Source organism: Marmota flaviventris, chromosome 15 (genome assembly GCF_047511675.1).
Source record: "Marmota flaviventris isolate mMarFla1 chromosome 15, mMarFla1.hap1, whole genome shotgun sequence".
Taxonomy (NCBI): Eukaryota; Metazoa; Chordata; class Mammalia; order Rodentia; family Sciuridae; genus Marmota; species Marmota flaviventris.
In genome coordinates, this window is record NC_092512.1 from 11478210 (window position 1) to 11502440 (window position 24231).

General features: G+C 45.0%; 1 protein-coding gene across 5 annotated transcripts in view; it reads left to right on the forward strand.

Annotated features, from left to right (window-relative positions):
- The window catches only part of Asap1 (ArfGAP with SH3 domain, ankyrin repeat and PH domain 1), a 332543-nt gene that overhangs the window by 277222 nt on the left and 31090 nt on the right, over nt 1-24231 (forward strand). For all 5 annotated transcript variants that reach the window (XM_027950264.2, XM_027950249.2, XM_027950256.2 and 2 more), the window contains exons 15-24: nt 2014-2062; nt 8459-8622; nt 10016-10149; nt 12187-12278; nt 17967-18153; nt 18387-18472; nt 19987-20102; nt 20249-20316; nt 21815-21922; nt 22976-23204. In XM_027950264.2, coding sequence (XP_027806065.2) covers nt 2014-2062; nt 8459-8622; nt 10016-10149; nt 12187-12278; nt 17967-18153; nt 18387-18472; nt 19987-20102; nt 20249-20316; nt 21815-21922; nt 22976-23204 — 1233 coding nt within the window. The remainder of the gene's footprint in view (nt 1-2013; nt 2063-8458; nt 8623-10015; nt 10150-12186; nt 12279-17966; nt 18154-18386; nt 18473-19986; nt 20103-20248; nt 20317-21814; nt 21923-22975; nt 23205-24231) is intronic.

Here is a 24231-nt window from a genome sequence, read left to right on the forward strand (position 1 = left end):
CAGCTTTTCCAAGCAGGAATCCAAGGTCACCATGGTGGAGCTTCTTGTCATTCCTGCACCTTTAGATGGAGTCTTGCTCTGTTGCCCAAGCTGGCCTTGAATTCCTAGGCTCCAGCAGTCCTCCTGCCTCAGCCCCCAAGTAGCTGGCCTACAGACATGTGCCACTGTGCCTGGCTTTCTCAGGTCACTTAATTTGCACCGAGCCCTCTTACAGTTGGGAAGGCATAGCAGTGTCAGATGTGGCCGTGTTTAGGAATATGAAGAGTATGCATTTGTATGTTGTCCTGGTGCAGTTAGTCCACAGCTGGATCTCCTCAGAGAGTTGTTTCCAAGTATGTTCCCATTTCTCTGGATTTCAAAGATTCTTTGGTGTGAGGTCCTGACATAGGGGTTTTAAAGCCCTTCTGTGATTTTTAAAGTGCACCTGGGGGTCAGTGTAGACTTGGGAAGGCATGTGTAGCACTATACCATACAGCTAATTTGCCTGGAGTTATATCCCTGCAAAATCAGACTCTTCGAGGAAAAGTCATCTTGCTTCCAAGCAGGATGGCCTTCAAACTTCATGAATTACTGTCACTGTATCCCCTCACTTCCTTATGCCATATGGTTCAGAGTTTACTTTTCCCTTGAGGTGACAGCATAATAACCTCCCACACACACACCCTGTAGCCTGTGCTGTCACAGTGACTAGCAGCTGGGGAGTGCTGTTCTGCTAAGTTAGCTCCTGTGGGAGCACCTGCTGGCCACATTGCAGCTGAGGGGACACCTCCTTCTGCAGGGGGAGAGGCCAGCAAGGCCAATGAAGTGACTCACCACTGTCCCGAAATCCTGCAGTGCCAGCCTTAGGTTTTGTCCTTCCTCTGTCAGAGCCCAGCAGAGCAGGCCAGGAGCTGAAGTGCATGATTGTGTGGAAGCACAAACTACCTTCCTGCCCTGCAGTTCCATGAATGCAGACTCAAAAACAGTCCAATCTAGGAGTTTGTCTGTCATGAGGCTCTTCAGGTGTAGTGTGAGCTGGGTTCTACAGCATCATGTAAAGTTTAGATTCCCATGATTTTCATGACTTGGAGATTTCTTGGGTTATTAATGAGAAGGAAATAGGAAAAGTTGAAATTATATGGTTTCAAAAAGCCAAGAACCCCTAGATAGGAGAACCCATAGATTATTAATAATAGTTGTCAGTTATTGAGCATCTAAATGTGCCAGATACTTTTAATACATTATGGCTAACTCTCACAGAAGCCCTATCAGTTTTCCATTTTACAGAAGAGAAAAAAACTAAGCTTAGGAGAGGTTCAGTGATTTGGATGAGGTCACACAGCAATAAGGTGGGGATTTGGCCAGGGCCGTGAAGTGCTCCTACCCATGTGTGTACTTGAACATACACATTGTCTTTTTCGTGAAGGACGAGGGCGCCCAGCCCAGAGCAGTCATGTAAGAAAGTGCTCAGTAAATATTATTTCACCCTGAATGTCTTGAAGCATCTTGCAAATCTTAGGTTTTAAGAAAGCACTTCTCTCATGGACATCTGTCCCAAATAGCCAATTTACACCTCATCCTCCCTTTCCTGAGTGGCAAAGTTGAACCTTTCTTCCTGGAGAAGAAAGCAGGGGGCAGCCCAACACCTGGGGCAAAGTGGGCAGCAGCCGCCCTGCAGGGGGCTTTTAAGCCATGGAGAAGTGGCTGGTGAATCCTTGCTGAAAAGGAGATGCCACACTCTGCATTTTGTCCCCAAAGCCCACCTGGCCAGATGGGACCTCTTCCCTTCTCACTTTTGTTTCAGAAGAGGTGCCTAATGTTTGCATGGTATTTGTGTTATTATATTCCTCTGGTACTTGAGAACAATAATATTGACAGAGCAAACTGTGCATCTGGCAAAGCATGATGTAAAAAATAATCTTAGATTCCGACTCTTGCTGGATGGGGTTTTTTTTCCCTAGAACTTTAAAGAGCTGCGTTATACCTGAATGATGATGCTTTCTGAGGTTTCACTTTCTTTTTCTTTTCTTTTAGATAATAGGACGTATCATTTTCAGGCAGAAGATGAGCAGGATTATGTGGCGTAAGTAGTTTGTAGAGTTAGTAGGAACCGCTCCTGGCTCTCCAAGCTCCTTTCCCACACTTTGCTTCTTCCTGCATCTGGGGTGCTCGGTCCTATCTGCTCAGTAAACGTTGACACCTCCTGCCATTTTGGGCCCAGGCCTCTCTGCTTCCGGGGTCATTGCTCCCTCCTCTGTGCCCATGGCTGCTTCCCCCCACTGTTGTCCTCTGGTGCTCACCCATGGCCCTCTGGAGACCAGGAGCTTCCTGAGGACAAGGGCTGCACCTTACTTGTCTTTTAATCATGTCACCCACACTTAGAAAGGCCTTGCTCAGTGTTTGGTGGCCAAATGCATGAGCCAGTGTGCCTGGATGCTTGACTGTGCCTACGAGAGGGCAGGGGAGTCTGTCCTTGAGGAAGAACACTGGCAGGCCCCCTTTCCCTGGGTCACTGCATTGGGAAGAGCCAGGTTTGTGGTCACATGCTACTGGGAGCATTCCCGAGCCACCTTCCTGTGGCTGCCCTGGGCTGCGGAAGGTGGTCTACGGCTATGATGTTCTCAGCTGCTCACAGCCCTGGTGCTAACGAGGGCAGTTGACCTTTATGCTGTTCAGATTTCTCTCATTTCTGGCAAGTCCTGAGGTAATGTGGGCTGAGTTTCACAAACTCTCAAAGTTCTGTCCCATCCATGGCAATCAGTATTGTCATTTTCCTTTTCTGATTTCTTCCCAGAGGGCCACAGGTGCCCTTCACACCCAGTGTGCCTCACACACCTCTTCTCTTTCATTCACTGTCACACATGCTTCTCTGCAGCATTATTCTCATTATTCTCATTTATTTATGTATATAATGGATATAATTAATAGGAAATACAAATTGATATCTTGGTTACCAAAACATCTTTGGGAAGTTTTTGCCGTTTTCTGTCCATTCTGAGGCATCTTGTGCAGGGTTGCCTACCTCCCAAAGACCTGTCTCTGACATTGTTTAGTGAACTGGGTGCAACATTTTTCTCTTTCCCTGTGGCAGAGGGGAAATGGTAAAGGGATCAGAAAGAGACTAGGAATGGGTAAAAGGCATGTGGAGTTGGGAAATACAGTCAAAGAGAATAAAGTGGAGAGGTAGGTTAGGGAGACAGAGAAGGAAGAGCCAGCTCTGTGTACCCATTCGTCCACCTGAATACTTATTAAATGCCACTGAGATACCAAGAACAGTGCAAAGCACGGAGAACACAACAAGAAATGTAGCGGAGCCCTGCCCCGAAGGAGACACGAGACACGTGGAGCAGGCGCTAAGCACAAGGGCTACTGGGGGGAAGCAGACTCGGGGTGCTCACCTTCTGAGGTTCTTGAGGAAGTGACATTCTAGAGGAGGATAAGCTGTGCTGGCTCTGGCAGGCATGGAAGGGTGTAAGCACTCTGCCCTGCAGGCAGGGTCCTGACGGCAAGAAGCAACAGGCAGAGCAGGGAGAGGCCCCCGGGTTTGATGTTCCGAGCACAGAGTTGGCAGAGGAGAGTGTGACTCAGAAACCAGATGTGAAGGGACCCTGTCAGGAGGGCTGCCTTCCACCCACAGATTCAGGGAGCTGATGTTTATTGAGGTTACTGTGCTAAGTAGGTCACAACCCCAGGAAGGAGGAACTTTGATCCCTAGTTTGCAGATGAGGAAACAGGCACAGTGTGCCTGTGGCCAGGGTCCTGGTAAACCAGGATTTCAATCCAATCAGAATTCCAAACCCACGGGGGAATATTGCTTCCTGAACTTCTCTGATTCCTCTCTTCCCTCTCTCCCCCTCCTCAGAGCTCTAACTGGAAAACAAATGAGAAATTCACGTGAGGTCAGGAGGTGTCCACCTCATCTTTGTGGCCTTCTGTATAAATCCAGGCCTCCAGTGTCTTATTGATTCTCAGGGCTTAGAGGCAGTTCAGCCCCATTTTGTTAGGTGACTGGTTTCCTGCCCATGGGACTCAGCACTCTTCAGTAAAAATGTTGCTTTGTCCATCGTGAAATTGCCACACATTTTGCACTTCAGCCTCTTCAGGTAGAGGCGGGAGGCTTCATTTTGAGTGATGTAGGAGGTAACTGCACAAAGAAATCATGTGCCCAGAGGGAAGCCTCAGTTCTTTTTTACCTCCAGGTTCACATAGAGGCAGTTTCACTGAATCATTGGGTTCTGACCCAGTGCAAAAAAGTGTCCAGTGGAACTAAATGAAAAAAATTCTTTCTGACCAAGGAAGGGGGCAGTGTCAAGTCCAGCACTGGCCTTGCTCCAGGTTCTGTTCACCAGCGCCTTTCCCCTAAAGTATGGGGCCACGGCCATCTCTTCAGTAAGCTGAGGAGAGTGAGGATTTTGCGAGTGAGGACGAAATGTGTGAAGCTCCTCACAGGGTGGCAATTTATTTTTTTGATCTTGTAAAACTCAAAGTTATTTTTAAGGTATTAAAATACAATTATGTACTGCTGCTTAGACTTTTTTTATGTCTGTTACTTTAAAATAATTTAAAAGTTACATATTGTCAGAAGTAGTTACTTTGACTCTTGACCCTTTTGAAATATAGCCACTCTAATTCCATCAAATCTGAATTACTTCCCTGGAGACTTAATTGTCCTTTAAATGTGTTTTTTCTGATTATCCTGACAAACTTCTTTTTTTTTTTTTTTTAATCCTGAGCCTTGGGGTAAAGAGACAAATGTGGCATAATGGGAGAAATTCTGAAAGGGGGCCAACAAAATGGCTTTCCTCCCAGCCTTACCAGTCCAGCTGCAGGGCCCTGGGAAAGTCACATAACTGTCCTGGTTTCTGTTGCCTCATCTTCAAGGTATTTTAAACCCCAGCCTACAGGCTCTCGGGGAATTTTGTTTCAAAATGATAAGTCTTTGGCCTATGGTAGAGACTGGTCCATATTAAGGAGCCGAACGTCATGGTGCCTGAGGAAAGCAAACTGGAAATGTCTGCTGTCAGCAGGGAGACCATTAACAGCAGTCTGGCCAGTGAGTTGCACAGTAGCTAGTCCTGTCACACCAGCTTCTTGAATTGTTTTTTAAGAAAACAGTTTGTTTTCTAACTTGAGACTAAATAATTAAAGATACTGTTTAATTTAAAATGTATCACGTGCCCTGCCCATTCCTAGACATTGGTTCTGAAGTGTTTTCTGCATCTCAGTAGAAAAGGGAAGCTATTCAGGTGTGTCATGATGTCCTGAAGGTGAGCGCCACCTAGAGTCAACGGTGTGAGGTGCAAGCCAGTGCTCCAAGCAGTTAGTTTTAATTCTCAAATTTCGCTATTACTTAGTCAAACATTTTGTAGATGGTGCTTTGCTTTTTATCAGCTTCATCCTACAATATATAGAACAAAATAACAAAAAAAAACCATACCCAACATACTCAGTTCTAAACCTCCATATGACTTTTTGAAGACAAGCTTTCATTTTGAAGCCAGTGGCTGGCGATGTTTTTCATTGTCTTTTTTAAACTTTGGCTTTTTCTTCCTCATTCATTAAAGTAATACAAACTTATTTTAGATTAGGAAAATTACATAAAAGCAGAGACAAGGTATTCCTCATCAGTTTTTTCCTAAAGAAAATCACTCAGAGACAACCAGTGTTAGCATTTTGGTGAAATCCGTCCTTTTTAGTCATTACAATACCTGGCTTCAAATTATACAGCAAAGCTGTAGTAGCAGAAACTGGCATAATCACAGACACATACAAATGGTACAAAATAGAAGACACAGAGACAAGCCCATGCATCTACAGTCATCTGATTCTTGACAGGGATGCCAAAAACATACACTGGGGAAAAGAGCCTTTTTAACAAATGGTACTGGGAAAACTGGTTATCCACACGCATGAGAATGAGACTAGACCCCTATCTTTCACCCTGTACAAAACTCAACCTCAACTCAAAATGAATCAAAGACTTGGAAATTAAGCCAGAAACTATGCAACTCCTAGAAGAAAACACAGGGTCAACACTCCAGCATGTAGGCACAGCTAGGACCCCTAAAGCTCAGGAAATAATGCCAAGAGTTAATGAATGGGATAGTCTCAAGTTAAAAATCACAGCACAGGAAGCAAGAATGTGAAGAGAGAACCTATAGAACAGGAGGAAATCTTTGCTAACTATTCTATGACAGGATTAATAACCAGAATATATAAAGAATTCAAAAAAATAATAAATGGGCACATGAACTAAACAGACTCTTCTCAAAAGAAGAAATACAAGCAATTGACAAATACATGAAAAAAAATGTTCAACATCATTAGCAGTTAGGGAAATTCGAATCAAAACTGAGAAGATTTCATCTCACACAAGTTATGGCAGCCATCAAGTACACAAATAATAATGCTAGAGAGGATGTGGAGGAAAAAAAAACATACCCAACGTACTCAGTTCTAAACCTCCATATGACATTTTGAAGACAGTGGCTGGCAATGTTTTTCATTATAACTTTTACATCATTGGTGGGATTGTAATTAGCAAAACCACCATGGAAATCAGTATGGAGGTTCCTCAGAAGACTAGGAAGGGAACCACCATTTGACCCAGCTGTACCACTCCCTTGTATTTATTGTATTTAAAGAGTTAAAGTTATACTGTACCAGTCTATGCATACCCATGTTTATAGCAGCCCAGTTCACAATAGCCAAACTGTGGAACCAGCCTAGGTGTCCATCAACAGATGAATAGATACAGAAGATATGGTGTATATGCACAATGGAGTTTTATTCAGCCAAAAAAAAAAATAAAGAAATTGTCATTTTCAGGAAAATGGATGGAGCTTGAGACCATTATGTTAAGTGAAATAATCCAGACTTAAAACATAGGGTTGTATGTTTTCTCTCATGTGGGAGCTGGAGAGGAAGAAGGGGAGGGGGCTGGGGTCGTAGCTTTCGGGAGAGTGCTTGCCTCACACATGTTGGGCATTGGGTTCGAAGGCACCACATAAAAATAATAAAAAGTAAAGATATTGTGTCCATCTTTAAAAAAATCAAAGAGAGATCAGTAAAGTAGAGCACAGGGACCCAGGGAGGGAAGAGGAGAAATGCTGGGGACTAAATATTGGCCAAGTTATGTTTTACATTGTGTGCGTGTATAAATGTGGAACAAATTCCAGTATGTATTATTATGATGCACTGATAAAAGGAAGAAAATAAATTGACAAATGCAATCATATATATTTATTATCATGTGATATTTTGTTGCCACCATTTAAAAAATCGAAGTTTTTAGGTAATTACATAGTTATGTTTTTACAAGTTCTCTGAACTGCTCAAGGTAAATGAAATTACTTGCACCCAAAATGTTTGTAAGGTAGGGGACATTGTCAGTTTGTGTCTCCTGTGTTCCCTTGGGCTTTCTGTAAATAGGCTATGATTTAATTGATTAGGGTTCTGCTGTTTCACATGAGATCTTCCAGCTCCCCCAGGTCAGAGCCTTGCTTGTTCCCCACATCCTTAATCACAGTTAATTTACTTCCTGAGTCTCAACTTCAAAAGTCAGAAGGGTCCAATGTCATCAACTAATGAAGTAGACCAGTGGGGACTGTGGCAAAATGATATTTCATGCCCCTTCCAAAAGGGGCAGCTGCCACCAGACCACTCCAGATCCCACCAAGTTTCCCATGTTTTGCTTTGTTTTCCCCAAAAATTGAACTCTAGAATGGCTCTACCCCTGAGCTACATCCAGTCCTTTTTGTTTTTTTATTTTAAGACAGGGTCTCACTAGGTTACTGAGACTGGCCTAGAACTTGTCATCCTCCTGCCTCGGCCTCCTGAGCTGCTGGAATCGCAGGATGTGCCTGAGAACTTGCTTGTTCACATTCCCCTTCGTGGTTATTTCATGCTTTATTAAGCAGCACCCGGTCTTTGGACTGGAGGCAGGGGGTTACTGGGGTGCAGGTGACGGTCCTACTGCATATGTTATCAGGGAGCCTTCACGCTCCATTGTGCATTGTAAATGTCACTCTTTGATGTTCCTTTTTCATAAGCATAAATGTTATGGCTGCTAACATAATATTCCTTCATTTTCACCTGTAAGCGTCCTCACAGACAGGCTTCCACAGCAGATGCCTCCGCTGAGCTCTGTCCCATTCCCTCCCCTTCTCCAGTGATCCCTCGATGGCCCCCTGCCCCCTGGCATCCCCTTGATTCTGCCCGCATAGAAACAAGGCACCACGTGTGTTCCTGCCGGTCCTTAGCTGCACAGGTTTCTACTTGTCTGTCTTCTCCTGTGTTGCTTTCCCCTCTTTAAGTCTTTCCTTCGAGTTTCCTTTCTCTCCTTTCCCTCATTTTATAGCTACTTGGGGTGGGGGGGTCTCTTTTGGAAGTTCTTGATGAAAGAGGACTGTTTGCAGTGAAGGGAAAAAGCCACGGCCACACCCCCAAAGGCCTCCTGCCTCTGCTGTTCTGACCGCAGGTGGATATCGGTGCTGACCAACAGCAAAGAGGAGGCCCTGACCATGGCCTTCCGGGGCGAGCAGAGCACGGGGGAGAACAGCTTGGAAGATCTGACGAAAGCCATCATTGAAGAGGTCCAGCGGCTCCCTGGGAATGACGTGTGCTGTGACTGTGGCTCGTCAGGTATTGAACTGACCTGCTAAGCATCCACTCTACATGTAGAATATAGAATAAGCTCATTACTTAAAAGCCTTGCCTCCTGTGGACACCGTCGCACACGCACACACAACGTGTTCCCACCATGAATATCCCACCCTTTAGTTGCTCCTACCTACACCCTTTGCTCTGCCTGGAAGGTGCCCACCTGTTCTCCTAGATGGCCACAGTGCTCCCTTTCCTATGAGGGTTAGTTACATAAACACCAGGGACCTAAGGGAAGAGCACAGACAGGGTGTCCCAATATAGATCACGAGTCTGCCCTCAGGGCCTGGATGATGTCAGGTCAAGTCCCTTTACCATTCTGATCCTGCAGTCAGGATAACACACCCCATTATAAGGCCTTAATAACTGTGTGTGTGAAATCGGCTGACACCTGATACCTGGCCTGCCTTCCTTCCTGCCCATTGAAACCTCCCAGCCTCTGCTTCATGCGATGTCACCCTCACAAACTTCTGCTTCCAGGTAGCACTGTGTCGCCAAGGTGTTGGCAACAGCTAGCAATGGCAGAGTGCTTCCCTGTACTGAGGATTGCGCTTGGGGTTTTACTTAAATTATCTCACTGAAGCTTCAGAGAAGTTCTGTGAGAAGATGCTGATGTCCCCATTTGATAGATGAGGATACTGGGACTTAGACAAGGTGATTTGCATATGTCACCAAGACAGTAGAGGTGAGAACAGGGAGCCAAACCTGGTGTTCTCGAGCGTTATGATCTACTTATTGTTCTGCTTGTGACACTGGCCTTCACAGGATGCCACAAGCACCTCAGAGAGGAGTCAGGTTTTCTGCCCTTTTCAGGTGTGTGTGATAGTGACCCACAGTGTGAGGAAGTGGCAGAATGAAGAGTAACTGCTCAGGTGCTGACCGATCAAAAAGAAATAACCGACTCTTGTGGTTGTGCATGATGTGGAGTTTCACTGATCGTATGTTCATATAGGAAAGTTATGCCTGATTATTCTACTGGCTTTCCCATTCCCATCTCCCCACTGCCCCTGTCCAATCTGGTGACCCCCAAACCCCCACCCCACACTTATTGTGAGGCAGTATTCACATATCAGAGGGAACATTCAGCTGTTGGTCTTTTGGAGAGGGGATTGGCTCATTTCATTTAGCATGATAATCTCCAGTTCTATCCAACCACAAGAACGGGATTCTAGTTAGAATAAATTATACTCCATGTATGTATAATATGGCAAAATTCACTCTACTGTTATGTATATATAAAAAGAACGATTTTTTTAAATGATTTTTTTAAAAAAAGGAAAAACAGCATCAAAGCAAGTTTTATACTATTTTAGCTTTCTCTGTAATTGCATGCTAAATTAGATATCTTGTTTGTTTCATTAAATTGTTTCCACAGAACCCACCTGGCTTTCAACCAACTTGGGTATTTTGACCTGTATAGAATGTTCCGGCATCCATAGGGAAATGGGGGTTCATATTTCTCGCATTCAATCTTTGGAATTAGACAAATTAGGAACTTCTGAACTCTTGGTAAGTAATAACCTCTACTTTGAAAGAGAACTTAAAATTTATTTTTTTAAACTTTTTTTTTTGAATTTTTAATATTTCTCAGTTTTCGGTGGACACAACATCTTTATTTGTATGTGGTGCTGAGGATCGAACCCGGGCCGCACGCATGCCAGGCGAGCGCGCTACCGCTTGAGCCACATCCCCAGCCCAAAATTTGTTTTTATGAATATATTTAATATATTGTTTGGGGATTTTTGTCTCTGCTAGGTACAAAGAATTCTAATTTCCTGAATTGTTTATGAGTTTTAGGAAACAACTTTTTTTTTTGATGCTGGGGATTGAACCCAGGGGCCTTTAACTACTGAGCCACATCCCCAGACCTATTTTGTATTTTATTTAGAGACAGGGTCTCACTGAGTGGCTTAGCACCTCACTGCTGCTGAGGCTGGCTTTGAACTTGCAGTCCTTCTGCCTCAGCCTCCCGAGCCACTGGGATTACAGGTGTACACCACCTCACCTGGCTAGGAATTCGTTTTTATAATAAGTTAAAATCACATGTTCACATTACCTAATGACTTATGTTATTAAAAATAATGACTAAAAAGTTCTTGATTTTATTTGTACTGTTTCTGTTTGTAAAAGGACATAGGACTTAGAATTACTAAGTCACAATCACTGTCACAAAACCAGTTACTCCTTAATTCATAACCTCTTGACCTCATAACAGAATAAACAGTGTGAACTTGTGTTGCTTAGCTTTGTAATATGAAAAAAAAAATGTTATGAACAGTTAAATTTTTCTTGAACCACTGCTCCTCCCATCATGATTCACCTGAATATTGAGCCCTCATCAGATCCAAGTTAAATTGGTGCTGCCATAAATATGTCAAGAAAGGAAACAGAAGGCCCAGGTGGCATCGGCATGATGCCTGGAGGCCCTGAGCCTTGTCTTGACAAGTTTAACCCTGGGGCACTAAGAGCAAGTCTTTGTATGTAAAGTGAAAATGTCTAAGTAAAATAGAACTCAGAAGGGTCTCCCTGGAGCAGCTCCTGAGTGAACAGGAGCTGAGGACAAGCTGATGACCTCGCTTGTCACTAGCCTTGTCTAGAGAAAAGTGCCAAAAGCTCTGGGCAGCCAGTCACCAGCCAGCAGCCTGCCCCAGCTGAGGGTCCACTGTGCAGTGATGATCCTCCTTGTGCTGTGTGTGCCTCTTCATTCAGAAAATAGGAAATCGTGCTGACAATGGGCTCCCGTTTCCCTCAGGATTGCAGAGAAAGGCTCAGACCTGATACCTGAGCACTTTCTCCTTTAGTGCACAGTTGGTGCTACTGAATAAAGTGCATCTCCTTGACTTGTGGAAATGAAACCTGGTCTAACACCTAGAAATAGAAAAGCCCAGTACTAAACACTTGATGTGCAGTAAACCCAGGCCTTGTCTACTGAAGGATGAGTACTTCTTCAACCTCACCTTGCTCTCAAAATTATATGAATAACCAAAGGCCCTCTGGGACAAATTTTCTTGGAAATATCTTGAATCCAGAAACAAAATGTTCCGTAGGTCCTCAGTAGTTACCTGTAGCATCTTAATCTGTACCCAAATACAAAAAGTAATCCTACTTTTCTGCCCACTAGGAGTAAATTTCATCATAAAATGGAGATGAGCTGGGGTTGAAAAATCTGTTTCTTCCCATTAGGAATTCAGCCTGAACTCACAGATGGAGCTTTCTCTCTCTGATCTCAAAGGGTTTATCTGTGTGTAGGACCAGATCCTATTCTATTCTGGCATTTACCACTTGATATTGTAGATGTGACTGATTTTCTTGTCAGCCTCACTAGGGAAAAGAGAGCATGATCTGCCCATTTCTCTCATTCAGAGTTCAGTGCCTGGCATGTAGTAAGTAGATACTCAGTAAATTTTTGTTGACCAGGTGAATGGATGGTTTATATTCTGAGTCAAATGAAGGAAAATATACATTCAGAAATCGCAAAAGCAAATAATAGGAAGCTTTTAACTAATAGTAAAGAGCTTACTGTATTGTGTTTTGTTTATGTTGCAGCTGGCCAAGAATGTAGGAAACAATAGTTTTAATGATATTATGGAAGCAAATTTACCCAGCCCCTCACCAAAACCTACCCCTTCAAGTGATATGTAAGTATCTCTAATATATTAAATTGTTCACTGTTCTATAATTGTTTTTCTATCCTCCCCCAAAATCTTCTTAGTGGTTAAGTTTTCCCATTATTGGGGAGAAGCACAGCAAAATGTATTTTTGGAATCCACAGATTCTTTCCACCATCAGCTTCCGCTAGGTAGGTGCAGCTGAGCACCTGCTCTGTGGAGCATAGAACTTCATGAGGATGGGGGTAGTTTTCTACACTTGGAGCATGTTGTGACACATGAAAGACCTACAAAGACTACTGGAGCTGGGCATCGTGGTGCTCACCTGTAATCCCAGAGACTCGGGAGGCAGGAGGATCACAAGTTCAAAGCCAGCCTGGACAGCTCGGCAAGACCCTGTTCAAAAAGCAAAAGAATGGGGGTTGTAACTCAGTGGTAGAATGTCCTTGGATTCAATCATCCCTGGTACCAAAAAAGAGAGAGAGAGAAGAAAAGGACCATGGGAGATTCCTGTCAGACTGACAAAACTCCCAATGCTTTCCACCCCAATGCTTTCACTCAGTAAGTCTGTGGGGAAGCAGACATTCTACTAATATGTTGCTGGTGGAAGTACAAGATGGCACATTATAAAAAACAAATTAGTGGGGCTGGGGTTGTGGCTCAGCAGTAGAGTGCTTGGCTGGCATGTGCGAGGCACTGAGTTCGATCCTTAGCACCACATAAAAATAAATAAAATAAAGGTGTTGTGTCCAAATAAAATTTTAAAAAATTTTTTTTTAAATAAATTACCTATATTTACCAAATCTATAAATCTGTTTACCCTTTGACTCAACTGTCCCACTTCTGTGAATTTATTCCTCTTCTGTAGTAGCAAAAGTAGAAACAAAGCAAGTATCCATTTATAGGCCTCTGAGTGAATGTTAGGGTATAGTCACACAGCTGAGCACTGTGTAGATCATTTTTACATAAAAGAAAGCAAGACACAGAGCATCAAACAAAACGGACTCTCCTTGGGAAAGGAAGGGTGCCAGGGAGTCAGTAAAGTACACCTGTCCCTTCAATCCAGGCTCATGTTCAAACTTGGGAACTGAAATTTGGCTCAGTTTGTTGATAATTCCCCTAAATCTCTCACTACTCACTGCCTAGGTCTTAGATTCTGATAGTAAAAGATGCATAAAGGTAGATGTTTATGAACTTAAAATTCACTTGAGGGAACACTTGAAAGCACACAGGAAATCAATAAAATTGCATGCTCTGGGCAGGAGTGGGTGTGAGACTTCTAAGTATTCTTTGATATCACTTTTATGTTTGAGCCATGTAACTCTATTAATCTATTAAAAGTGTTTTAATTGAATTAAACCCAGGTTCTTACGCATGACGATCATGCTCTATCACCGAGCTACACCCTCAGCCCCCACGATTCAAGTGTTCTCAGTGCTGTGTAGAGTAGGATGGAGACTGACTGCCCCAGTGGTCAGGGAAGGCCTTGGAGGAGGAAGGCTGGAAGCAGGACACCGCTCTTCCTTGGACACCAGATTTGAGAAACTACTCAAATTATTAGTGGGCACATTCAGTCTGAAATGTGAGATCAAGTCTCACAGAAGCCTCTTGGCAGTGGTCTTTTCTTGGATTCTGCAAATGCTTGCTGTGTGCTTCCTGTCTGCTAGGGAAACAGCAGGGGACAAACTGCATGCAGAGCCCATCAGCCATGATGCCTGGGGTCTGGAGGGTAGCATAGGTGTGACCCAGGGAGTGAGAGTTTGGGGTGCTGGGGGCTTGGATAGCTCCCCCACCTAACATGGAGGCCATCTTGCTTGGCAGCAACGTCCAAGTATATCGTCACAAAAACTGCCGATGTCTTTTCCGCATTAGTAAGAGCAGGTCACCCCGAGAGGTCAACTTGGGAAATCAGCTGGATCATAAAGCTGCAGTAAACAAAGAAGTTCTGAGTCCCCTCACCAGCCTTCTGGCAGCAAGGGCTTGAGCACACAGAGAGCCGTCCTGCCCACGCCAGTGCTTCCAGAGTCTCTGCACACCCAGAACTCAGACCTTGCTAGGAGAGAGTATAACCAGGCTGCTGCACTTCAGATCCCTGCCCTCTGTGACTTGAGCTGTGTGACCTTAGGCTAGGCCTGTGCCTCAGTTTCCTCATGTGAAGACTGTGTCTACCTCTTGGGGTTATGCTAAGGCTTAAGGGGCTTGAATTAAAAAATGACTGGGGACAGCACTCTGTATAAGTATTATTTTATTTCATTATTTGGACAGCTACCCAGAGAAATAAAGTGACCCTTCTGTAATATGCAGTTCATCATTTAGTCATTCAGCAAACAACTTTTTTTTTTTTGAGACAGTCTAAGCTCTTTCAGACTGGCCTTTAATTTGCAATCCTCTTGTCCCAGTCTCCCAAATAGCTGGGATTTCAAGCATGTGCCACCTGCCCTGTTCATTCAGTAAATTCTTATTAGGCCACCTCTAAGCTCTGGGTATTGTGTTAGGTGCCAAAGATATAGTAACAACACAGAGTTCCTGTCCTTACATTCTGACCATGGTGAGGAAAACAGAGAATTAAAAACTAGATAGTATAATTTCTCCTAGAATTAGGTGTTATAAAGGGAATACGAGAAGATGAGTAGGCTTTTGGTAGGAGGGGTGGTTAGAGTGGAGAGCTGCAGTAGGTGGGCCTGACAGCGGGCCAGGCTGCTGGACAGTGGTGTGGGTGCAGGACAGGTGCAGCTATTCTAAGCTGTAAGACAAAGGCAGGTGTGACTGCAGGGACAGCAGGAGGCAGAGTGTAGGAGATGGCATGTGAGGTGGGGCCAGATCACAGGTGGCCTGTAGGATGTGTGATGTTTGGGGTTTTATCCTAAGTGTGACTGAGAGGTTTTAAACAGAAGCTTGATGATCTAAGTTCTGTTTTTAATGTGTCATTTTAGCACAGGAGTTCTCAACTAGGGGTGACCATCCCTGGCCACCAGAGGACACTAGGCGGTGTCCAGACCTGGGCAGGTGCCACTGGCACCAGTGGGCAGAGGCCAGTCGTCCTGAGGTTAGAAGCCCTGCTGTAGCTGATTATGAAGGACAGATGGTGGGGCAGATGGAAGCACAGCCAGGGAGAATCTGGTCGGCCAGATCCACTGCGGATGGAAGCAGTGCAGCCAGAGGTGGCAGCAGGGGGACGAAGCAGAATAGTTGGACTTCAGTGTTCTGAGGGGAGTTGCTGGTGGCTTAGGCCTTGCTAGTGGGTCTAAGTGTGGGGCGTCTGAAGAGCTCACTGAGAAGGTAACCCGTGGGCTTTCGCCTAAGCCCCCAGGTACATACACAGACCACTGATTGGAATACGGTAGATGAACAGGGCCAGGTTTGGGGGGAGCTGTCTTTTCCAGCCCTAGGAGGGGATCTCTGGTGTCCAGAGCTTTAGACAGCTGACCTCCCCCCACCCCAGAACCCCAGTGTCACAAAACCTGTGATTGCCAGGGGACTACAAACCAAGAGCCCTGGAAGAATTGAACATATCCTGTCTAGTGAGAGGCCACACACTTCCTGTGGCCACAGATCGGGTGACCCAAGGGTGGCGATCTTCAGGGTGGCCCAGGTGGTATGACACTCAAGTGTCCTCTGCGTCATTTCTGCCAGATGGTCACTGGTGTTGGTGTGTTCCTTCCAGCACCTGGATGCTACCTGCAGAACTTGCTGAAGGTTAGTTAAAACACCAGAGGTCTCCCTCCCACAGCTCTCCATCGTTGGTCCTAGTTCTGCCTTCTGGTAGCAAAAGGAAGACAGCTTTCAAAAGAGGCTTTAACCCGTATATCACTCTGTTCTGTACCTACTCTCGCATCCCTGGAAGGGTACATATGGCAGGGGGCATTAGTCGTATTTTACAGATAAGAGAACAGGCACATCCGGAACTTGGTCTATCAAGTGGTATCAGTTTATAGCAAACCGTTCAGTTCTTCAGCCTGATGCTCGACACAGTAGCTGCCTTCACACTTCATGTAAGTCACGAGGGGACTCAGAAGCCAGGCTTAGCCTATTCTTTCACCTTAGTGGAAGTTTTTGTTTGTTTCCAGTTTGTGTGTGTGTGTGTGCACGTGCGCGCGCGCACTTGGGATGGAATCCACATACTCACACATGCTGGCAAGCACTCTACCACTGAGCTACCCCAGCCCTCTTTAGCAGTCTTCTAGCACATCAGAATGTGGCCATCCTAAAAGGACTTTACACCTAAGTGTAAAGACACCCTTGCGTGCTAGATCTTGGTTACTTAGCAGACGCTGCACAAAGTTGAGGAAGGGCCAGCAGCTGTGTGCTTTCCTCACCCAGCTCAGCTCTTTTGACCGTCCACGCAGAATGAGAGAACTGTACAGTTCTGAACAGTGTAGAACGCGGGGGCCAGCAGCAGTTACCGCAGGTGTGGTGACTATTTCCGAGCAAGGAATCTTATATCCCTTGTGAGAGAGCCATCTCTGAAGCAGGAAAGCACCTGTTAGGTGCTGTACTTTCTTAAATTCAAAATGTGCTAAGGAGTATTGTTCACCATTTTTCGATGAAAAAGCAGAAGCTCATAAAGATGAAGTAAGGGCACACAGCTGGCACGCTACAGAACTAGGATATGAACTCAGACTCTGTTTGCTGTCTTTTTAGTAACTGGCTCGTGGAACCAGGAAAGTGGTTCATTCAAATTAGGGACACACTGGTAGGAATGTAACACCAAACACAGGAGGTTGGTATCTGTTCAGGTACAGCTGGATCTGGAATGGCAGACATGATCATCTGACCCCAGCTCTGTCTCCCTATCTCTTGTCTCCTTTCCTCTGAGCTGACTTCTGTTTCAGAATTATCCCAAAGGTGGCAAAGATGACCATTGTGCCACTTAGGTTGTATTTTCTTTTTCTTTTTTCTTTCTTTTTTTTTTTTTTTTTTTTTAGTGGTTGATTGACCTTTATTTTATTTATAAGTATGTGGTGCTGAGGATCAAACCCAGTGCCTCACACATGCTAGGCAAGCACACTACCACCGAACTACAACCCCAGCCCTTAGGTTGTATTTTCCAGTGGCCAGGAGGTGGGTTTGGTCACACCAGGACCAAGTGAACTGAAGTAGCGAGGGTGACTATTCAAGAAATGTCACACCCACTCAGACCTTGGGCTGGTTGTCCACAGCAGGCTACTGCTGCCAACCTGAAACCTGTGCAGGGAAGAGAGTCGTTGTCATCCTTCGGGAGCTCAGTGTTGGCCTGTGGGGGTTACTGAAGACAGCCTTTCTGAGCCTCAGTCACATCAACTATAAAATGGGGTATTGTATCTGAAGACTAAAATCCTTTTCTCAAAGCTCTGAAAACTTTTAATTGGTCTTTAAGGAGTTTTAACTTTTTTGATTTTTCAACTTCTATAAATACTTACATGGATTTGAGTTTGAAATATTAATAAATTTCTTATGATCTCATGGTGGGGAAAAATCAGCTATGGTCTATAAGCCATTAATTTTGTAACTGCACATTACCTGCATATACTAGTAAATATGTATATATATCAATTTCTTCCTTTTGTCTCTCTTGTAATAACTTGGTCTAAAACCTGGTTTTTTTGAATATTGAAAAGAACCATATTTTAATGGCTCTTAAAAGCTCTTCTCAAAGAGGAGTGTCTGTCAGAACAATGTGTGAAGCTTTAGCTATTGAAAAATCAAGTTCTTGGGTCATCTTCTTTTGTTCTGTTGTAGGACTGTACGAAAAGAGTACATCACTGCGAAGTACGTCGACCACAGGTTCTCAAGGAAGACCTGCTCCTCCTCGTCAGCTAAGCTGAGTGAGTTGCTGGAGGCCATCAAATCCAGGGATCTACTTGCACTCATTCAAGTCTATGCAGAGGGGGTGGAGCTCATGGAACCACTGCTGGAACCTGGACAGGTAGGGCCTGTTAAAATCCCAGGGCAGAACGTCACAGCTGCTCAGATGATGTTACATTACTGTAGCGCAAGATGACGGGTCCTTATACCTTGATTGTGTGAACATGTCTAAACAACGAGAATTCAAAGTGAAAGCCGTGCTCTTAATAATTGCTTAGTGCATGGATGTAGCTGAAGCTGCTGGAGGCAAGTGGGCCTGTTCTCATCCTGCCATCCTTACCCTTCCCTTCTCAGGAGCTCGGGGAGACTGCCCTTCATCTTGCTGTCCGAACTGCAGACCAGACATCTCTCCATTTAGTTGACTTCCTTGTACAAAACTGGTATGGCTTTTGCTTTCTCTGTTGAATTTATATGACTTACACAGTAGCACAAATGGGTCCTGTTAGTGGCCTAGATCAGGACTGAGCAAGCTTTTTCTTAAAAAGTCAGATAATAAAAATTTGCGGCTGTGCAAGCCATGAGGTCTCTATTGCAGCTGTTCGCTTCAGCCATTGTGGATTGAAAGCAGCCAGAGACAGCATGTAAATGAGCGAGCGAGCCTGGCTGTGTTCCAGTAAAACTCATTTACAAAAACCGGGGATGGGCCAGATATGTTCTACAGGCTGTAGTTTGCCAACCGCTGGCCTCGATAAATGTAAAATCCCGAGGACAAGTCGAAAGAAGGCGTAACAGCAAGGCCAGCCATGTTTTGTGAGTTTTCATGGTTCCTAAGCTCAGTGTAAGGCAGCAGTGTATGTGGCTGGATCATGGTTCATTCAAATTAGGGACACACTGGTAGGAGTGTAACACCAAACACAGGAGGTTGGTATCTGCTAAATTCTTTATTGGGTTGCTCTGTAAGCAGCAGACGAGAGGAGGAGCTAGAGCTTATCCAGAGGGAGTCATCGAATGGGAAGAATGGTGCGGGGACAGGAGCCAAATGGTGTAAATGCCCAGGCTTCCTCCTCAGAGGTAGCAGTGCAGTGGCAGAGAACGTGGTCTCCAGACAAGTCCCCCTGTCCACGTCCCCACTTGCCTGTCCCTGTCTTGGTAGTCGTGAAAACGAGCATGTAGCCTCTGTGTACCTTGGTTTCTCATCTGTGCAATAGAAGCTATGAATAGTACTCATCAAGTGGGTGTGAAGATTACGTGTGCCATACCTGGAAAAGCTAAGAGAGTGTCTGTCCCACAGGAGGCACTCAGTAAGTGCCCACCATTACTATCAGTATGTTATGGACAAAGTTAGGTGTAATGTTAGGAACATGATTTTCCCTGTGAACAATAAGGGCTCATATTTGAGTCAGTTATCAACACAGAAATAAGTAATTATAAGGCTAAGCCTGGTGGCACATGCCTCTTGTCCCAGCTGCTCGAGAGTCTAAGGTTGGAGAATCACAAGTTCCAGGCCAGCCTGCACAACATAAACAACATAATTTGGCTCTGTATTTAAAAAAAAAAAAAAAAAACAGAAATGAGCAATTACAGTATTAGTTTCCCCTTAATCTGCAGTTTTGAGTTGTCAGTTACCCATGGTCATCCATGGTCTGAAAATTCTAAAAATAAATAATTCATAAGTTTTCAGTAACTTTCATTACAGTCTATTGTTGTTATTACTTTGTCATTGTTGTTAATCTCTTTCTGTGCCTGATTTATAAATTACACTTTATCCACAGGTATGTGTATATATGGAAAAAAACATAGTCTCTATAGGGTTTAGTACAGTTTGTAGTTCAGGAATCTGCAGAATTCCTGAAATGCAGGTACATATCTCCCACAAAAGAGGGAGGAACTACTGTCGCACACGGTTTAAGTTGTAGAGGAAGTCAGTTCTTCCAACAAAGTTGTAATTTTTCAGTGGGAACCTGGATAAGCAGACGTCCCTGGGAAATACGGTTCTGCACTATTGCAGCATGTACGGCAAGCCCGAGTGCCTGAAGCTGCTGCTGAGGAGCAAGCCCACCGTGGACATCGGTAAGCCTGCCTCGGTGTCTCTTGGTAGCCGTTCTCTGAACATTTCTCCAGCAGGACTGAGACTTACATGGTACTTCAGTTATTGTTCCTTGACTTTCAATATGTGTCCTAGATGATCATGTAATTTATTTTTCCCCGTATTTCAGTTAACCAAGCTGGAGAAACTGCCTTGGACATAGCAAAGAGACTCAAAGCTTCCCAGTGCGAAGATCTGGTGAGCAAAAAATGGAATGGGATATTTTTTTAGACATCAGCAGCCTTGAAAGTGTCATTGAGAGAAAGTGGAATTGGAGATAAAGGAAGCAGATTCATTCCTTTAAACGTTTGCTAAAGAAATTCAGACAAGCACTAAGCTGCATTTGAAAAGTGGTAAAATGACAAACTTGTCTTCTGCATGTCTTTTGAATGCAGTCGTGACGTGGGAGTGAGAGGCTTTGGAGAAGTGTCGATGCCAGCTAGGGTTGAGGATGAGGCCGTGTCCATTAGGCTTGCTCTGCAGCTAACAGTAAAGAATTATAGGGAAGCCACTTCAAAGCTGGCAGGTAAAGCCCAGTGTGCTGGTTCTCAGGCGCTGAGCACACAGCTCTCCCAGCTCCCCAACCCACAGTGCATGCTTGCCTTTGGACCCCACTAGCTCTTGCTTAATACCCTGGGCCTTCATGTCAGCATGCACTCCTGACCATAGTGACTCAGTCTGTGTCTCTGTTGCTAACAACACAGTACCACAGACTTGGTAGTTACAAAGAAAATAGATTTTTTTTCAGCTTTTGGATCTGGTTCAGGTCCAGGGGCCACATCTTATGGTGGCCTTTTTGCTGGTATAGCACATGAGAGACTGGGAGCACGTGTGTCATCTCCCTCTTCTTCCAAAGCCATCAGTATTCAGTCTTAGGGCTCCACCTCAATGAGCTTCTTAATCCCAGTCACCTCCCGGAGCCCCCCATCTCTAAACATTATGATTGGATTCAGTCTCCACCCACTTAATACCTCACCATGTAGATTGGATTCTAGCATGAGTTCCAGAGGGGACAAACTGTATTCACACCGTAGCTCATGGGAAAGGGAGAGAGAGGAAAGAAGAAGGCATATTCCCTCAAATTTTCTGCTGAGTGCCAGGTTCCAGGCCTCACAGTTGTATTTTTTTTTTATATATATATTCTTAAAAGCACCCTTTAAGACAGTTATCCTTACCCACATTTTATAAATAAGAAATGGCATGCCAGTAATCCCAGTTACTCTGGACACTGAGGCAAGGGGGTTGCAAGTTTAAGGCCAACCTGGGTAACTTAGACCCCATCTGAATATTTAAAAAGAACTGTGATGTAGCTCATGGCAGAGCACTTGACTGGGTTCAGTCCCCAGTACCAAAAATATTTATTTTTGACCATGGGCTGGGACTTTGTAAAGGCCTATCTCTTAAACTTGACAGACTCCTGATTTTGTTTTCCAGCCAGGAATTTGCAGTTCTGAGGTTTATTTTAATAATGTTAAAAATGCTTTTAGTTTTGGAGAAAGGCTCTGCCTGCAGTTCTCTGCAGTCCCCCAAGCCCATCACGTCCAGTCCAGCCTATCCTATCAGAGTCATGCCTACAATGCAGCTACCACTGATTCATTCAAAGCCAGGAATATGGTGTAGTTTGCTCAGTGTTTGTATGACGTTGGCGTGTTTTGGCCTTTCAATTGAAATGGTGTGCACTTGCTGTTACTTCCAGCTTTCCCAGGCTAAATCTGGAAAGTTCAACCCACACGTCCACGTAGAGTACGAATGGAACCTTCGACAGGAGGAGATCGATGAAAGCGATGACGATCTGGATGACAAAGTAAGAGTCGAGGGTGTCCCAGAGCCCCACCTTCCCCTGGATTTTGACCCTGACAGACAGTGGCCTTGTTTTGTGAGTCGGGTTAATTTTGGTCTTATGACCTGATATGCCAGATGTTGCTTGGTCTTGGATCCCCGTTGGTTGGGCACCACTTAACAGCTATAATCAGTCAGGGTCCTCTGGGAAACAGCCAGTAAGATGGAGAGAGAGTTTTCTTCAAGGAAGGGATTCACATGATCGTGGGAGCTGGCAGGGCAGCAGGCAGGAGACCCCAGAGGGGTTTGATGCAGCAGCATTGAGGCTGAAGGCCGTTGGGAGGCAGAATTCCTTGTTCTTCAGGGACCAGTCTTGACTTTACCCCTCAAGTCACTGGTTGAGGCCCACTTGCCTTCTGGAGGGTAGTCCAAAACCTGCTGGCATAAACATATCTAAAAACATACCTACACAACAACATCTAGACTGGTGTTTGACCAAACATTGGGATACCGTAGCCTAGCCAAGGTGACACATCAAATTAACCTTCAAAACAGCTAATGGGTGTGTACTAACAGTTGTCATTTATGAAATACTTAAACATGAGCCTAGGCTATGTTAAGTATGTATTGTTGTCTCCATTTTACAGAAGAGAACACTTTTCACACAGAAAACTGAGCACCTTGTCTGAAGTCTCATAACTCATGAATATGGTCTCAGGATAAAACCCAGTTCCCTGGGCCCCTCGTGGGTAGTTCTTAACCAGCTCAGAAAGTTCATTCCTATGTTTATTCATCAGACATGCTGGGCACTCCCTCTGTGCCAGGCAGGATACAAGGAATGTCAAAGAGAGATCCTAAAGCCATTTACCACTTCAAGGGGTGATCAGTTATTACACAATGTGATAACTTTTAATGAGAGTTTGGGGAAATTCTGAAACATATTTATTTACTCATTGTTGTGAGGCTGTCTTAGAGCACAGGAACCCGGTGACCACCTGCAGCCACCTGCAGAGGTCCTCCCTGAGCCTTAAGGACAACCCTTGGTTACCATCTCACCCACTGTTGTTTCATCTACCAGCCGAGCCCCATCAAGAAAGAGCGCTCGCCCAGACCCCAGAGCTTCTGCCACTCCTCCAGCATCTCCCCACAGGACAAGCTGTCACTGCCAGGTTTCAGCACCCCGCGGGACAAGCAGCGGCTCTCCTACGGGGCCTTCACCAACCAGATTTTTGCCTCCACGAGCACAGACTCGCCCACATCACCAACTGCAGAGGCTCCACCTCTGCCTCCTAGGAATGCCGGGAAAGGTACGGCTTGAGGGGGCTTTGTGGCTCCATCCTCAGAGCTGGTAGTCTGCCCCACTTTGGTAAGAATTCAAGGTACACTTGAGGGGCCAAGGATGAATGTGTTGTGAAAGACAGCTTGAAGTACGCACCTTGCCATCTGCCCAGTGCCATCAGCAGGACAGGCAGAGTGGTGGGACTGTACACACATTGTCTGAGGTTAGCCTCACAAGAGTCCTGTGAAGTATGTGCTTTAGTGCCTGTTTTACAGAAGAGGGAAATATAGCTCAAAGAGCTAGAGTGACTGAGTCTGAGGGTTAGGGTTAGGGTGACACAGACAGTTAAGTGGTAAGATTGAGATTCAGTCTGAGATCTGCGTGGCCTCAAAACCTGGGCTGTTTGTAATATGGCATGAAATTTTGGTTTGCTTGATACTTCTCTCTGCACTAAGCTGGTCCTGTGTGGAAGATGCTACTCTAGTGTAGTAGTAATAGTGCTGGTTAACAGGATGCATTTTTCTTTGAAAAGCTCTCAGCCACACGTGCATTGTCCCATGGTCTCAAGATAGGCACTGTAGACACTGACATTGTGCAGACAAGGGTGCTGAGGTTCAGAAATGCTGAGCAACTGTCCTGAGGTTCTCAGCTACTTGGATTCTAACCCAGGTACTGTGTAACCAAAACCTATATTCCTGTACACTCTGAAGAGGATGTTTTCCCCCGGGGTGCTACCTGGAAAGGAATCTTCCCTGGAACAGTGTTTTTGTACTCCTTATCAAGTACTCACAGGACTGGCATCTTGGGCTAATGGTCCAGCGTCCTACTCTGTAACAACGGAGTTCTCATCCTGCATTCTCTGACCATGGAGTGTTCCCTGCTCAGAAAGTCAATGTGCCCACCTGCATAGGGACAAGTTGAGGCACAGAGATGCCAACAAAGAGTCACCCGAGCCAAGGGAATTGTTGAGGTACCCAGAACTGCAATTCCCAGTTTGACCTCTGCCAAAAACCACCAAATGCATGATTCTCCCTGCGCTCAGCCTGTGCTAGCAC